Here is a 14,598-nt window from a genome sequence, read left to right as displayed (position 1 = left end):
TCATTCACTCTCAGAGCCCCAGGCCTTTTCTCTTGCTGCCTGGTGAACTCAAGACCTGTTCTTGTCATGTGGTTGGACCTTAGTCTCAAGGATATTCAGATTTGCCTTCCTTCTTGACACCTTAAGTGTCACTTCTCCTGACTTGCCTTTGCTACCTGCAACCATGTAGGTCTACCTGTCATTGGCCCCATACCTTGGAATCACTTTGACTCTTGGCCCTCCTTCCCTCTGCATATCCAATTAGTCACAGTGTTCTCTTGCTTCATAGTCCCTTCATCCCACCATCACCACCCTTCTTCAATCTCAGCTCATTAGTATAGCCAGAGTGAGCCTCATCCTGGAGATGGAAGGAAAATGTCCACTAGGGTCCCTGCCTGGGAGAGCTTTTCTGTCCTCAATCCTTTACTCTCTCCTTCAGCCTGGTCATGAGAGAGGAGTTGGGTCTCCTTACGGTGAGGTGGAGCTCTCCACTGGTCCCCCAAGTATCAATCCCCAAGGAGTTGGGCCTAGAACCCGTCGGGTCTTTTACTTTCTGGGAGTTGGGGCATCACTCACCAGCCTCCCCCATAGAAAGGCCCTATTGCCTTGGGCCTCAAGAAAATGGAAGCACATCCACCCCAGGAGAAACCCTTTGTTTCTCATAATCTCTCATAATGGAGACTCATCTATGGGCAGAGAATTCCAAAGAGCTAATGACCTGAAACACATTTCCTTTGGGGTTTGGAGGACACAGAACCAATTTTTGTTTCCCATTAATGAATTTATCTTAATTTCTTTTCCTAAAAATAAAAAAATTAAAATTATTACATGCCTATACTCATGACAAATGATTTTTACGCCTGGGCTGGGGATAAGATTGGAGTGGGGGCTTTGCAGGAGCCTTATCTGGGCTGAGTCCTCCTTTCTCTTTTGCCCCCAGCAGTCCACTCAGATGAGCCACCTCTCAGCACCCACATTGCCACTGGGGTTCTTGACACCTTCAGCTACCAGGGCTGGTAGAGAAAGGGAGGCAGCCACCATGGCTATTGGAGGTGACAAGGCTTCAGGTTGGACTTGAATTTCTTGTGTCTAGACTAATTGGTGTGCTGATGCATCCACCTATAAAAATTACAGAGTGGCTCGCCCAGGGACCGTGTAGCTGTTGTAAGCCCTGGAAAGGAGGAGAACTCTTCTTTTCAGTGAATGCCAGCAGATTGCTGGCTGGGGCTCAGAGGACCAGCCTCTCCCACTGTCTCCTGAGCCTACTCCTTCTTGACCGTCACTTATTCCCCAGCCCATGGCGGCTCTCACAGACTTCTCCTTTTGGTATCGCTGGTTCAAGAACTACAACCTGGTCCGCAATCTCTCAGAGAAGTATGTCTTCATCACTGGCTGTGACTCGGGCTTCGGGAACCTGCTGGCTCGGCAGCTGGTTGATCGGGGCATGCGGGTGTTAGCTGCTTGCTTCACGGAGGAGGGGGCACAGAAGCTTCAGCGGGAGACCTCCTACCGGCTGCAGACCACCCTACTGGATGTCACCAAGACGGAGAGCATCAAGGCGGCGGCCCAGTGGGTGAGGGACCAAGTAGGAGAGCAAGGTGGGTGAATTGTATTCTTTGGCTTTCTCAGTTTATCCATCTTTCTCTCACGGGCACCTGATAGCATCGGGGACTCTGTTGTTCAGATGAGGTGGGACATACAATGTAGTTGAAAGTGGCTGTGTCTCTGGATGAGACTGATTGGGAATCATTGCATGAGGGATAGGGTAGGGTCTGCAAGAGGAGGTAGGGGTGGGATGATGTATTTTTTATTCCCAAACCCTTAGAGATGGATGTGCTTTAATAGGGGCTTCAATAGCCCTAACCATCAGGTCTTATAGAAATAGGAGCTCACTGTCCTGTTGGGAGGTAGGGGAGAGGGGACATGAGGTAGAGATTCTGTGAGTAGGGGGCATTTGATCTCTTTGACTATGTGAGGCAAGAAGGCAGGGGAGAGGGAGACCTGTTTTCTTCCTTTCAGGATGATCAATTCTGATTTGACCTTAGGGCGAGGGCCTGTGTCATAGTGGCTACTCCTATTGGCAAAGAAGGTTGTGGGCTGGGACTGAACCAGCTGGGGAACTCCAGAACTTCCTGCATGCAGGGTGTGGACAGGGGAACAGGAGGAACAGGCTGGTGCTGTGGCAGAAGCAGCAGCCTGGGAGTGTCCTCACCCCCAAAGGAAGTAGTCTGGAGGTTCTTGTCTATAGGCTGGGGAGCAGAGCCATGGGCCCCAGGAGGAGCCAGACAGTTACTCCTTGCTTTGTTCCTCTTCTGTTTCCTCTATTGGAATGAAGTTTCTTGAGGGCAGGGCTTTTGGACTCTTTTATATACTGAAATATCCTTAGTACCTAGGACACGGTCTGGCACCTAGTAGGTGCTCAATAAGTGTTTGTTAAATGAATTAATGAATAGCTCAGCAAGAGTGAGTTTCTTTCTTCAACAGGCTGTCTTGCCAGGCTCCTTACATTCAACCTGAGTCACTTGTATTAAGGATTCACTGATTTATTAATTTCCTACCCCTGCTGTAAAAATTACCACAAACTTAGGGACTAAAACAATACGAGTATAATGCATTCCAGTTCTGGAGGTCAAAACTTTGAAATGGGGCTCACTGGGCTAAAATGAAGGTATTGGTAGGGCTGCATTCCTTTTGGAGGTTCTAGGGGAGAATCTATTTCCTTGCTTTTCCAGTTTCTAAGTGCCACCCTCATTCGTTGATACATCACTCAAGTCCTCCATCTTCAAATCCAGCAAGGTTGGGCCAAATCCTTTACATACTGTCATCTCTCTGATTGTGCATCTCCCTCTTCCACCTGGAAGGACCCTTTTGACTATGTTGGGCCCAACAGGCTAGTCCCATATAATCTCTCTATTTTAAGGTCAGTTGATTAGAGACCTTAATTCCATCTGTAACCCTAATTCTCCCTTGCCATGTAATCTAACATATTCATAGGCTCCAGGGATTAAGGTGTGGACATCTTTGAGGAACCAGAATTCTGCCTATCACACTGGACAGCATTCTTGGTCTAAGAAGCATTGGGACTGAGTGGGTAGAGAGGTTTCTTGCATGTTCTCTTGTTGCCCCTGAGAGTCCCTGAACATGTCCAGCTGGCATAAAGCTAAAGCTGTTAGCATTGTTTTGATGGCTCATTAGTTGCTCTTGACAGACCAAAAAAAAAAAAAAATGTCATTCTGTTTCTGCATCCTCTGCTAGAGCAGTTACCGGGGATAACCAGAGGTAGTGGAGAGTGTGTGTCTCTACTTCTCAGACAGACTGCACTTGGGTTTTATATATGGTCATTGTATCTCCAGAGTCTCATTTTTCTCTTCTGTAAAATGAGAGAGTCCACAACAGCTAGAAAGATTCTGAGTCTTGCCATCCAGTTGGTCTTCTGGGGTTTCTGAAGTGGAGAAAAACAGGAAGATAGGGTGGGGATGTGGCCTATGTGGGGACCCCAGATATAGAGGAAGAGACAAGTCATGGTGGATGTCTGTATCCAGACCTGCCCTTAGGAGAGAGTGGAAAGTGTCCCCATCAGAATAACTGGAGGCAACAGAGGCCAAGGTGGGGTGGTTCATATCGGGGGAGAGAGAATGGAGGAGGGCTGGAAAGAGAAAAGGCTAGGGGAGTAGGGCTTATGAGATCCTTGAATAAAAGAGCCGGAACAGGCTCTTGGAGCTTTTGCCAAAATGTTTTTAGCAGCGAATTTTTCAACCCCAAGTGGAATTTTACTTGCAAGCTCGATATGTAAGACAAATGAAAGTAGAGCTTCTCCTGAATCCCCCACCCCTAGCAAGTTCTGGGGCTCCGCCTTGAAAGCTCTCAGGCTTGCAAAACACAGGCTGGAAACAAGTATTCTAGTCCAGCCAGATGAAAAAACTGAAGCCCAGAGAGAAGTGACTTGTCTAAGGCTGGAGGTTATACCAGAACTAGAACCTGGGGTTCTTCAACCCTGGGCCACTGCAGGGTTGAAAGGCAATGCTTAGCATTATTTCCCTCCATTTATACCAACCCAATTTAAATATTTCAAAGATAACCCTTATCATATTTTTCCATAATTATTTTACTTAATCATTTTCTATATTTATAAACATTATAAATTTATAAGCTCCTTAAGAGATGAGTCCCTATCTTGTTCATTCTATGTCTCTAGCACCTTGCCCTGTAATTGGCAGAAGAGATGTATGAATGAATTACTGTGTAAATGGATAAATGAATGAATTGACTTGGGTAAAAAGTCAAGTGGAGTTGGCTTCTTATATTTATGTGAATAGAGAGGGGAAAGCATGGTGGGAGAAGAAATTTGAACATTAATTCATTGATATTAAAAAGATGTCTGTCTAAGAGCTAAATAGCTTAGGTGCTATTAGCTAAAGCCTAAACTGTGGCTGACACAAGGCCCCAGATAGCCGGCCTTGAGTTTGTATGAATCAGATAAAGGTTCCTCTTCTGGACAAACTAATTAATAAAAGGCACATTGTCCTTCAGGCTGTCATAGCTCCCCACCCTGCCTCCCAGCTGGGTTGTCTTGTCCCTTGGGCACCTGCTCAACCACCCTAAGTGGCCTGAGTCAGTGGGTAGTGGACTCTGGTACTTTCCCATAGACACTGCTGATATTTTCCATGGTTCTCTTTCTCTCCGTCTTGTCCCCAGGCCTCTGGGCCCTGGTGAACAATGCTGGTGTGGGCCTGCCCAGTGGTCCCAACGAGTGGATGACCAAGGAGGATTTTGTGAAGGTGATCAATATAAACCTGGTGGGACTGATTGAAGTCACCCTCCACATGCTGCCCATGGTCAAGAAAGCCCGAGGCAGGGTCATCAACATGTCCAGCTGCGGGGGTCGTGTGGCTGTCATTGGTGGCGGCTACTGCGTCTCTAAGTTTGGCGTCGAGGCCTTCTCTGACAGCATCAGGTGACTGGGTGCTGGAGCCAAACCATTCTGGGGGTCTCACCTTAGGAAGAGACGGCTGGGGGTGAGAGCACAGGGATAAGGGTTCTGGAGCAGGAAGCTAAAACAGTAGTGGGGGGAGGCTGAATGACAGAGGCCTAGGACCAAGAGAAAGAATGAGGAGAAAAGGTGGGGCTGTGATGGGAGGTGGTCAGGTCTGTCTTTCTAGGGCTGTCCCAGAATGAGCAAAATCCTCTGTGGGAGTATGAAGGAGAGGGCTTTGAACAGACATAGAAAACTTGGGGTGGAGGTGCCTATCAGGAGACCCTCCAAGGAGGATGCAGGTCTTGCACAGACCGCCCCCCTCACTTCCTTCTCCACCATGGGAATTGGGAAAGAGGCTGGGAGTGGGAGGTTGCTGATAAAAGGTAAGGTCTTGGCCTAGTTGACTTCCTCCCCATTGGATTTCTCTAATGCTAATTGTCCAGTGACTGCTGTACCAGGTTTGGGAAAGGATGGAGGCTCTAAAGAAGGGCTTATTTTTGTGAAGTCAATGCCAGCCTGGTGCAGGAAGTGGGGGGAGCACCTCCTGGGCTCCTCGGGAGACAGGCCCTACCAAAAGTGTCAGAGGCGACTCCCCCAATGACCTACTTTCATCTTGGGATCCCAGCCTGAATTCAACTCTTTTCTCCCAGGCGTGAGCTCCATTATTTTGGGGTGAAGGTCAGCATCATTGAGCCAGGAAACTATCGAACGTCCATTCTGGGCAAGGAGAGCTTGGAGTCACGCATGCGAAAGCTGTGGGAGCGGCTGCCTCAGGAAACCCGGGAAAGTTACGGAGAAGAATACTTCCGCATCTGTAAGTTCCCCGGGTGGGAGAGGAATCTCTGAGAGGGGAGAATTTGGGGGTCACTGACCCACCCTCATTTTGCAGGTGCTGAGATGGAGGCTCAGAAAATCAAGGGCCCAGTGCCACACTGCTAGGGTTGCAGAACAGAGACCACATGGATAACTGCTGGGAGTGGCAGAACCATAGCTGCCGGGATAGGGGCCAGGATAGATACTGCCCATATCATTATTTAGGTGAAAATGCACTGAAATAAATTTAGACAAGTGATTATGAGCATGGCCACTGGAGTCTGACTGCCAGGGGCCAAATCCTGTTTCTGCCACTTACCAGCAGAGACTTTGGCCACATCACCCTATGTCTCTATAAAACAGAGCTAATGATAGGGCCTGCCTCACAGGGTTGCCATGAGGATTAATACCTGTGAAGTGCCTTGCACACACCAAGTGCTTGTTAAGTAAATAAAGAGGCAAAGGCACACACAGGTATTTAAAAGGGAGGGTCTCCAGGCAGCTCCCACTCTCTCCTTAAGCTAAGGGTTTCCTGTGAATCTCAAGTGTTTTTAGAAGGTGGAGGTGGGTTTTCACAGCTGTGAACTATCCGCCCCCACCAAAAAACTGCCTGTAATTCTTTTGGTTTGGGAGATGGATGCGCCTGGATGGGGGTGGGGTAGGGGGGTGGAGGGGGTGGAGAGTGATTGGAGAGGAGGTGGCCTGAAAGTGCAGTGGAGGAGGAATTGGCCCACACACCTGTTGGCACACCTCCTGGTAGGGGGAGAAAGACCAACCTGAGAACCGGAAGCCTCCATACTCTTACCAGGGAGCATCTAATCCAGAAGCTGAGCCAGCTGGATTCAGAAGATCCCCTAGCTCTCTCCATTTCTCCAGCTCCAAGGGCGTAAAGGGAGAGCAGCCCCCCAGAGTCACCCTTGTAGCTGACCTTGTGTGGGGCAATCTCCAACCTGCCAATAGAAACTGGCTCTGGCACCATTAGCCAGCACCACTGTCTTAAGTTTGTCAGAGCTGTTATTCCAAACACCACAAACTTGGTTAGACTTAAGCAACAAGAATTTATTGGCTCACAGTTTCAGAGGCCAGAAGTCCAAACCAAGGCTTTGGCAAGACTCTGCTTGCTCCCGGTTGTGTTCCGGGGCTGGCTGCCGGCAATCCTTGGGGTTCCTTGACTTGCATTTCTGTCTCTCTTCACGTGGTGATCTTTCTTTCCTTGTGTCTGCCCTTCTTGTTTCCGCTGACTTCTGGCTTCTGGCTCCTCTGGAGCCTCATTTTCTGGTTTCTTCTCCTTTTAAGGTTTCTGGTTTCTTCTGTAAGGCCTCCTGTAACGTGGATTAAGACTTACCCTGATTCAGTTGGGCCACACACCTGAACTAAAAATAATACCTTCAAAGGGTCCTGTTTACAAATGGTTTCACTTGCACAGGAACAAGGATTAAGAACATGTTTTCCATTGGGGTAAGTGGTTCAACCTACCACAACCACAGTGGTGGGCTTCTTACTCCTCCAGTTGCTTCTTTATCAGCAAGCTGGGGCTGGCAGTTTGCTGGCTGAGGTGGGTTTTCAGTGGGCCAGGGTGAAGCAGCTGGGTTCTCAGTCCTGTCCTGTTCCCTCTGGACCTCTGCAGCCTGCCTACAAATTGCCCTAAGTTATATATATTTCCTATTTTACTTGGATTCCATGAACATTTCTGAGAAGCAATTTATTGTCGTTGCTAAACTCTTAGACTCTGGAACTAGGCCGCCTGAATACAAATTTCAACTTGCCTGTTTGCTTAGGGCAAATTATTTAACTTCTCATCTACAATGGGTTTTGGGAATTAAATGAGTTAATATATTCGAAGTACTTAGAATAGCGCTTGGTCCATTAAAAGTTTGCTGTTATTTTTATCCTCCCTTAGTGTGGCCTCCTTTTCTCCATTATACTCAAGCCTACAAGCTATAAGTTCTTTATTGCAAAGAGAGATCCTCAGATATCAATTATCCACAATCCAAAGAGATTAATCTTTGAAATACACCCAGAAACTCTGGGTGGGCTAAGTATAATCACTTAATCAAATCCATGGCAAGTATTTAACTGTCAAGGGGGATTTATCTTAGCGATGTGCTCTCAGGGACATCATACCATACATCAACAAGGTAAAAAGCCACCGAAACCATGCAAGTCATTCATTCATTTAATTCATGTTCTATGACGCCTGCCGTGTGCCAGGCTCTATGAGCAGCTGTGGAGCCAGAGTGAACAGGACAACCGTTCACTTAAGCTACTTCCTGTAGCTTCAGGCCCAGTAGGGGAGACAGATCTTCACAAAACACCTACGCTTAGTGACAGACGTGGCTAACTGCCAGGAAGGAACAGTCTAGGGCTGTGGAAAAAAATGGTACTAGGAGTTGGGCCCAAAAGCTTCTCAGAGTTGACTCTGAGGAAAAATAAGAGTTTAGGAGGCTGGAAAGTGGCAGGGGTGGAGGGGTGGGGAGGGGCAGAGAAGATTTTTCAGGAGAGAGGACAATGACAGGAAGGCCCTGAAGTAGGAAATTCCAGTGAGGAATTTAAAGAAGCCAGAGGGGCCGGGTAGTGTGGGGAGCAGAACTGGCGGGGAGAAATTGGAGAGGGCCAAGCGCCAGGAGAATTAAGGACCTGATCGATTTGTGATGAGCAAAGACCGCTCTGGTTGCCGCTGTGCTTCAGGCTTGGCACGGTGGTGTTGTGGACACGAAGGCCGGAGGAGGTGGAAAGGAGGTGATGGACTCCAGGTGTACATTAGACCTGTGGGGGCTGGGGGCGAGGGAGGAGACGTCCAGGATGGACACCAGGGTTAGGATTCGGGGAACCTGGGGCGTGGTGGTTATCTTCCATTTATTGGTTTACCGAAAACGCAGGGAGAAATACTAAAGGGAAAAAAATATTCATTTAGTTTCGGCTATATTAGAAATCTGTGGGGAGAAGAAAAGTCCTAGAGATTTCCATCAGTTGGGACTCTCCTCCGTGCCGCGGACCTGCTGGTGGTCGTCTCTGTGTCAGGCCCAAGGTTGGAGGCCAGGGTGTTGCATTCCTATGATATTATTGCTCTCTGGACAGTTGGCTTTGACATTAGCATGATCTATTTTAGGACTCCAAAATATAGTTTGGGGGCAGTGCGATGGTGGCTCAGTGGCAGAATTCTCGCCTGCCATGCTGGAGACACAAGTTCAATACCCGATGCCTGCCCATGCCAAAAAAAAAAATATATATATATATAGCTTGGCTTTTTCACAGTAACAATTTTCTCTTTAAAAATATAAAGGGAGTTCCTCGAGGTCTGGGCTGAATATCACACTCAGGGGCCTCACTTAAAATGTTCCCGGTCCGCTGAACACACACCCATTGTGCTGACCCAGAGGGTGTTTTCCGATGTTCTCTCTGTTGGGTGAGCAAATTCCCTGCCTGCCTGGAAAGCCCCCAAAGGCCGGGCAGCTTTTGCTCCATCTTTGTTTTCAAGCTTTAACCCTGCATTCTAGAAGTCTGACTCTCAGGTATCATTTCCTGCAGGAGTCCTTGGGATTCTCAATAAATTTTGAATCCCACCAACCTGCCCCAATCCCCAAACCCTGGAACGAGGGTACAGATGCGGCTCCACCCTTCCTGCACCCATTCCTACACCCCATACGCCAGGTGATCAGAATAACCCCTCACATTTGTCGGTGCTTTACAGGAGGCTCATCTATTCCCTTAGCTCATTTAAATCCAATAATAACAATTATAATAATGTATTACTATTGTTAAATAACATTTTTCCTTCATGCTTTTGTATCAGAATTGGGAATTCTGGGGAGTATGTACAAGAAAAAAAAAAATAAGCCTGCAGTAACTAAGAATCCCACCAGGCGGACAATTTATTTCCTTCTAATTTTTCTATATGCTTACTGCACATGTTTTCTATCCTGTTGTCCCTCTCTGTCTACCCTGGTACAAATCATCTTCATTGTTTTTCACGGCAAGTATTATTATTCCCATTTTACAGATGATGATTTTTAAGCTCAAGGTCAAAAACAAACAAGTGGCAGAATTGGGCACAGGTCTTTTCATTGCTAGTCAATTGTTATTTCAGTGCAAGAGCATGAATTCAATGCACAACTGTTGAACAGGAAAAAGAAGATTATTTAGGGAGTGTTTGTATAAGGGACAATCTGGAGGGTGTGGCAGGCCTGCTTGAAATTAGATCAAGGAACTGATGGAAAGGGTGCTTGGGTGGAATTCAGAAGAAACCATCTTTTATGAAGAATAATGGAACTTTTGATTTTTTTTCCCCATACCCTTAAACAGATACTGACAAGTTAAAAAACACGATGCAGTTGGCAGAGCCAAAGATCAGCGAGGTCACCAACAGCATGGAGCATGCCATTTGTTCCCGGAGTCCCCGCGTCCGCTATAATCCTGGCCTAGATGCCAAACTCCTCTACATCCCCTTGGCTAAGTTGCCCACCCCTGTGACAGATTTCTTCCTGAGCCGATACTTTCCAAGACCAGCAGACTCTGTCTGAGCCTAGGAGGCTCAAGGGATGGTCAGTCGAGTGTAGAGGAGTGGGGGGTGGGAGAAGGGACTGTGGGATCACCAGAGGCGGTATCAGACATCCTGGGGCGTGCTGGCTGCAAAGATGGCTTGCTCTGCAGGCACCACCATTGGAGGACTTCCATGTAACTTGAAGATGAGGCCTTTTCCAACCTGCTAAGGCCCCACAGAAACCTGTGGTGGCCTTTGGAGTTCAGAGACCTGCAGCATGGCCCTAGGATGTGTCACCCCAGTCAGAATCTGGCTTTTACTGGATGTGGAAAAGTTGAGAGGACAACCAGCTTCTTCTGAATCTTGAGCTCCTCTCAGTTATCACCAGCACTGGGAAATATTATAGGGATAATCTTGCCCACAGGAGAATCTCAATCACTTTCCTCTTGGGTCTGCAAATATACATTAACCTCATTTAGACAACCCACTAATTTAAATATGTAGTAGGGCAAGCAGGGAATGCAAGACTATTGTCAAGCGCATGTTTAAAATATTTTTCTCTCTCTTCAGATTTTTCTGGCCCTATGTGATTGGGACTCACATTAAATACCATTTGTTTATTTAATTATCCTTGATTAATTTTTCAAATATTTATCGAGTACTTGCTACATGCCAGGCATTGTGTAGGTGCCAGGGGATATAAAGATGATTAAATCACAATCTTGGGTTTTTATTTGTTTAGTTGTTTATGTTTGTTGTTTTGGAAACACAACATCTAGTAGCAAAGATAGGAGGGACAGTGATAGAAGGAACAGTAATCAGAAAATCAGATTTTTATTGTTTTGTGCATCATCCAATAGGTTTGTGCATTATAGTCACCAGGATAGTTAATAATACAGATTCCTGGGCCCCGATGATAGAAATCTAATTCAGTAGGCCAGGGATGGGACCTTGAAATCTGTATTTGTAACAAGTGCTGGCATGATTATGATATAGCTAGGTACACGTATGCTGACACTTCCATGGAGGAAACAGTTAATGCTCAGAGTGGAAATGACCTACCCAAGGCCCCCACTTAGTGGCCAAGACAGGGACAGAACTCAGGAGTTCAGACTCCCAGGCCAGGGTTTCTATTTTAGTTATAGGAGACTCTATCGCTGAAATAGTGACTTTGTCAAAAAAGTCATGGAATTAGATTTAAAAGTTTTTAATCTAGATTTAAAATTTAAATACTAGATTTAAAAATAATAAACCTTAAACTTCTGGGCCATGTGAATTCTGTTGAAAAGATTTTTCTAATCCTGAGGAATGGTCACATACTAAAGGTCAAATGTGAATTAATTATATTATAAAGTATTTAACGTATCTCTTCATTATTTGGCTGAACTTTGAAAATAATAAGATGGTATTTAAAAATAAATTTTCTAATTCAGAATTTTCATTCAGTGTGATGGACTTTCGATTCTCCCACTCTTACCTCCACCAAATCCAAACTGAAACCTTATTTGATTATGTTAATTCTTCCAATATGGATTCAAGATATAGGCTAGAGCTTGCTGCCACTTATTTGTAATAGTCAAAATTCTTCCCTTTCATCCCTCCTTCGGGCAAGTCCACATTAACCTCTCTAACATACACCTTCTTTTTAATAAACTTTACTACTTATTCCTAAACAAACAAATAAACAAAAAACCTTCTCTTCCTGAGTTCTGAGAAAATAAGTGAATAAGAGACAGTGATGGACATAAATGCATGAATTGGAGTAGAAGATGTTCTACATCAGAGAGTGTCTGTGTCTCCAAAACAGACACATCAGATTCACCATCTCACACCCGCTGGGTCCTTGAATCTCACTGGACCAAACGGGCTTAGGCCTGTCCATCCATGAACCAATCACTGACAAGGGGTAAGGTGTGACCAATTGCTTAGCTTATCCATGGGTCAGAATAGGGATGTTAGGGGGTCATTGACAATGTTCACTACCCTGGAAAATTCCAAACTAAAACTTCTGTGCTACTGAGAGGGTTGAACTTAGGTCAAAAGTAAGTTATCTTTGTTGAAGATACAAAAATTTACTAAACCCACTACATACAGCTATTTTACTTTCCTGGAGTTTTAAACTGACTTTCCTTTTCTTGCTCACTTAACCTCTTAATCATATTTCCTCCACTTTTTTTAAGCAGGGGAGTAATGTGAGCTGATTCACATTTTCAGAAGATCACTGCAGGTGCTCAATGGAGATTGAAATGAGAGGAGTTGGTATGTAATTTGGAGGTAGAAACACTGAAGGGTTTTAATCAGTTAGACTGTCTATCAAGAATAATTTATTGAGCACCTTTATGTGCCAGGCATGTTCTAGATGTTGGAGTTATAATGGTAGATAAAACAGAGAGCTTGCCCTCAAAGGGTTTATGTTCTAATTTTATTCTAATATAAAGAAATGAATGAAATAATTTTAGATACCAACAAATACCATGGAAAAGAGAAAAGATGGAGATCTAGTAGATCACTGGGAGGCTGCTTACCTTATTATTTTTTTCACGAATCAACTTTATTGAGGTAAAAACAAATAAAATGGGGTGGTGTGATGGTGGCTCACTGGCAGAATTCTCGCCTGCCATGCTGGAGACCAGGGTTCAATTCCCGGTGCTTGTCCGTGCAAAAAATAATAATAAAATGCATCCATTTTAAGTGCACAGTTTGAGTTTGGATGTAGAATATACCTGTGCAACCTCCACCAGTCAGGCTATAGAACATTTCTCTCACACCAAAAAGCTTTCTTGTGCCCCTTTGCAGTTAATCTGCCCCAAGTACTGTGCTTAGTGCTTTCTGCTCATTATCCAGTAAAAAAATTTTTTATATGCTGTATAGCAGGGGTCACCTTTTATTATTTTTCTATGCGAGTATCCCATTATTGCAGCACCATTTTGTTGAATTGTATTTTTCTTTCTTTCGTTTGCTTGTTTGTTTTTGGGAAGTGCATGGGCCGAGAATCAAACCCAGGTCTCTCGCATGGCAGGCTAGAATTCTACCACTGAACTATTACACGCCCCTTTTCCCACAATTTAATTTTATTTAATCTCTACAACAATCCCTGTGAGGTTATCCCCATTTTATAGAGGAGGAAACTGAGGCTGAGAGAGAGAAAATAATTTGCATAAGATTATGCAGCTAATAAGTGTCAGAGTCAGGATTCCTGCCCCTGGCTTCCCCATACACTGTAATAGGAGAAGCTTCCATAGTGCTCACCACAGGCCCGAGACTGTTCTAAGCACTTTATACATGTATTTAAGGCTCAACAATCCTGAGAGGTAGGTATTATTATTCCAGTTTTAAAGAGGAAGAAATTGAGGGCCAGGGAAGCCAGGTTGGCAGATCTTAGACCATGAGACTTCCATCAGCTATGAAATCACTTTCCTTTGCAACCCAAACTGTCCTGTCAATTCTGCTGCACCAGTAGAGGACCCTGTGCTGGTCTGAAAGGATTATGTACCCTAGAAAAGCCATGTTTTAATACTGATCCACCTCCTGAAGGTAGCCCTTTCTCTCACTCCCTATTCAGAACTATAGGTTGGAAACTTGATTAGATTATCTCCACCCTGATGTGACTCGCCCAATTATGGCCTTTGATTAGAGGGAGATGTGAGTCCACCCATTCCAGGTGGGTCTTGATTAGTTTACTGGAATGCTTTAAAAATGGAAGCATTTTGGAAAGAGCTTCAGAACGAGAGACCACAAGAACTGCAAAGCTCATGCAGCCAGAGACCTTTGGAAATGAAGAAGGAATACAGCCCTGGGGGTGCTTCATGAACCAAGAAGTCTGGAGAGAAACCTAGCAGATGTCACCATGTTTGCAATGTGCCTTTCCAGTTGAGAGAGAAATCCTGAACTTCATCGGCCTTTCCTGAGTGATGGTCACTTCTTGTTGGTTCCTTAATGTGGACATTTTGATAGCCTTACTTTCATTTGAATATTTCTATCGCCTTAGAACTGTACACTTGCAACTTAATAAATTTCTCTTTTTAAAATCCATTGTTTCTGGTATATCACATTCTGGCAGCTTGCAAACTAGAATAGCATGGGTCATAACTTAATTGCAATCTGAGGAAATCCAGTGACACATTTTCTATGTTTTATAAATTTGTGAACCTTTTTTTGCTCTAAAATTGTTAAGAGGTTGCTGCTTCTCAGTCTTTAACAACTTAGAGTGTATTATTTTATTAGATCTTTCCCAGAGAGTAACTGAGAAATTCATTAATTTTTTTAAGAGGAGGGAAGGTAGAGAGATAGGAGGTTCACAGTCTGGCTTGAACTGTGGGATAGTGGGGTGCTACTGGGGCCTGAGTGTATT

General features: G+C 45.1%; 1 protein-coding gene and 1 pseudogene across 2 annotated transcripts; both read left to right on the top strand.

Moving 5' to 3' along the window:
- The window catches only part of LOC143690653 (ankyrin repeat and SOCS box protein 3-like), a 28,173-nt pseudogene extending 27,174 nt beyond the window's left edge, over positions 1–999 (top strand).
- A 145-nt stretch (positions 1,000–1,144) lies between these two features.
- SDR9C7 (short chain dehydrogenase/reductase family 9C member 7) lies at positions 1,145–14,275 on the top strand. Of its 2 annotated transcripts, none has more exons than XM_077111087.1 (4): positions 1,145–1,577; positions 4,675–4,933; positions 5,605–5,768; positions 10,070–14,275. In XM_077111087.1, the coding sequence occupies exons 1-4, from the start codon at positions 1,277–1,279 to the stop codon at positions 10,285–10,287; spliced, it is 942 nt and encodes a 313-aa protein (XP_076967202.1). In that variant the 5' UTR covers positions 1,145–1,276; the 3' UTR covers positions 10,288–14,275. The 2 variants fall into 2 exon arrangements, with proteins under 2 accessions (XP_076967202.1, XP_076967203.1); XM_077111088.1 differs by lacking the exon at positions 10,070–14,275 and adding an exon at positions 5,844–6,129.
- Positions 14,276–14,598: the final 323 nt, after the last annotated feature.

The sequence above is a fragment of the Tamandua tetradactyla genome, chromosome 7 (assembly GCF_023851605.1).
Source record: "Tamandua tetradactyla isolate mTamTet1 chromosome 7, mTamTet1.pri, whole genome shotgun sequence".
In the NCBI taxonomy this organism is placed as follows: Eukaryota; Metazoa; Chordata; class Mammalia; order Pilosa; family Myrmecophagidae; genus Tamandua; species Tamandua tetradactyla.
The sequence above is the reverse complement of the archived record's forward strand: the minus strand, read 5'-3'. Positions and strand labels throughout refer to the sequence as shown.

Bases quoted from the DNA above. Each gene is read 5' to 3' on its own strand.
- SDR9C7 (XM_077111087.1), top strand. From the start codon at position 1,277: ATGGCGGCTCTCACAGACTTCTCCTTTTGGTATCGCTGGTTCAAGAAC. The intron at 1,578-4,674 runs GTGGGTGAATTG...TCTTGTCCCCAG, and splicing joins GGACCAAGTAGGAGAGCAAG to GCCTCTGGGCCCTGGTGAAC. The intron at 4,934-5,604 runs GTGACTGGGTGC...CTTTTCTCCCAG, and splicing joins GCCTTCTCTGACAGCATCAG to GCGTGAGCTCCATTATTTTG.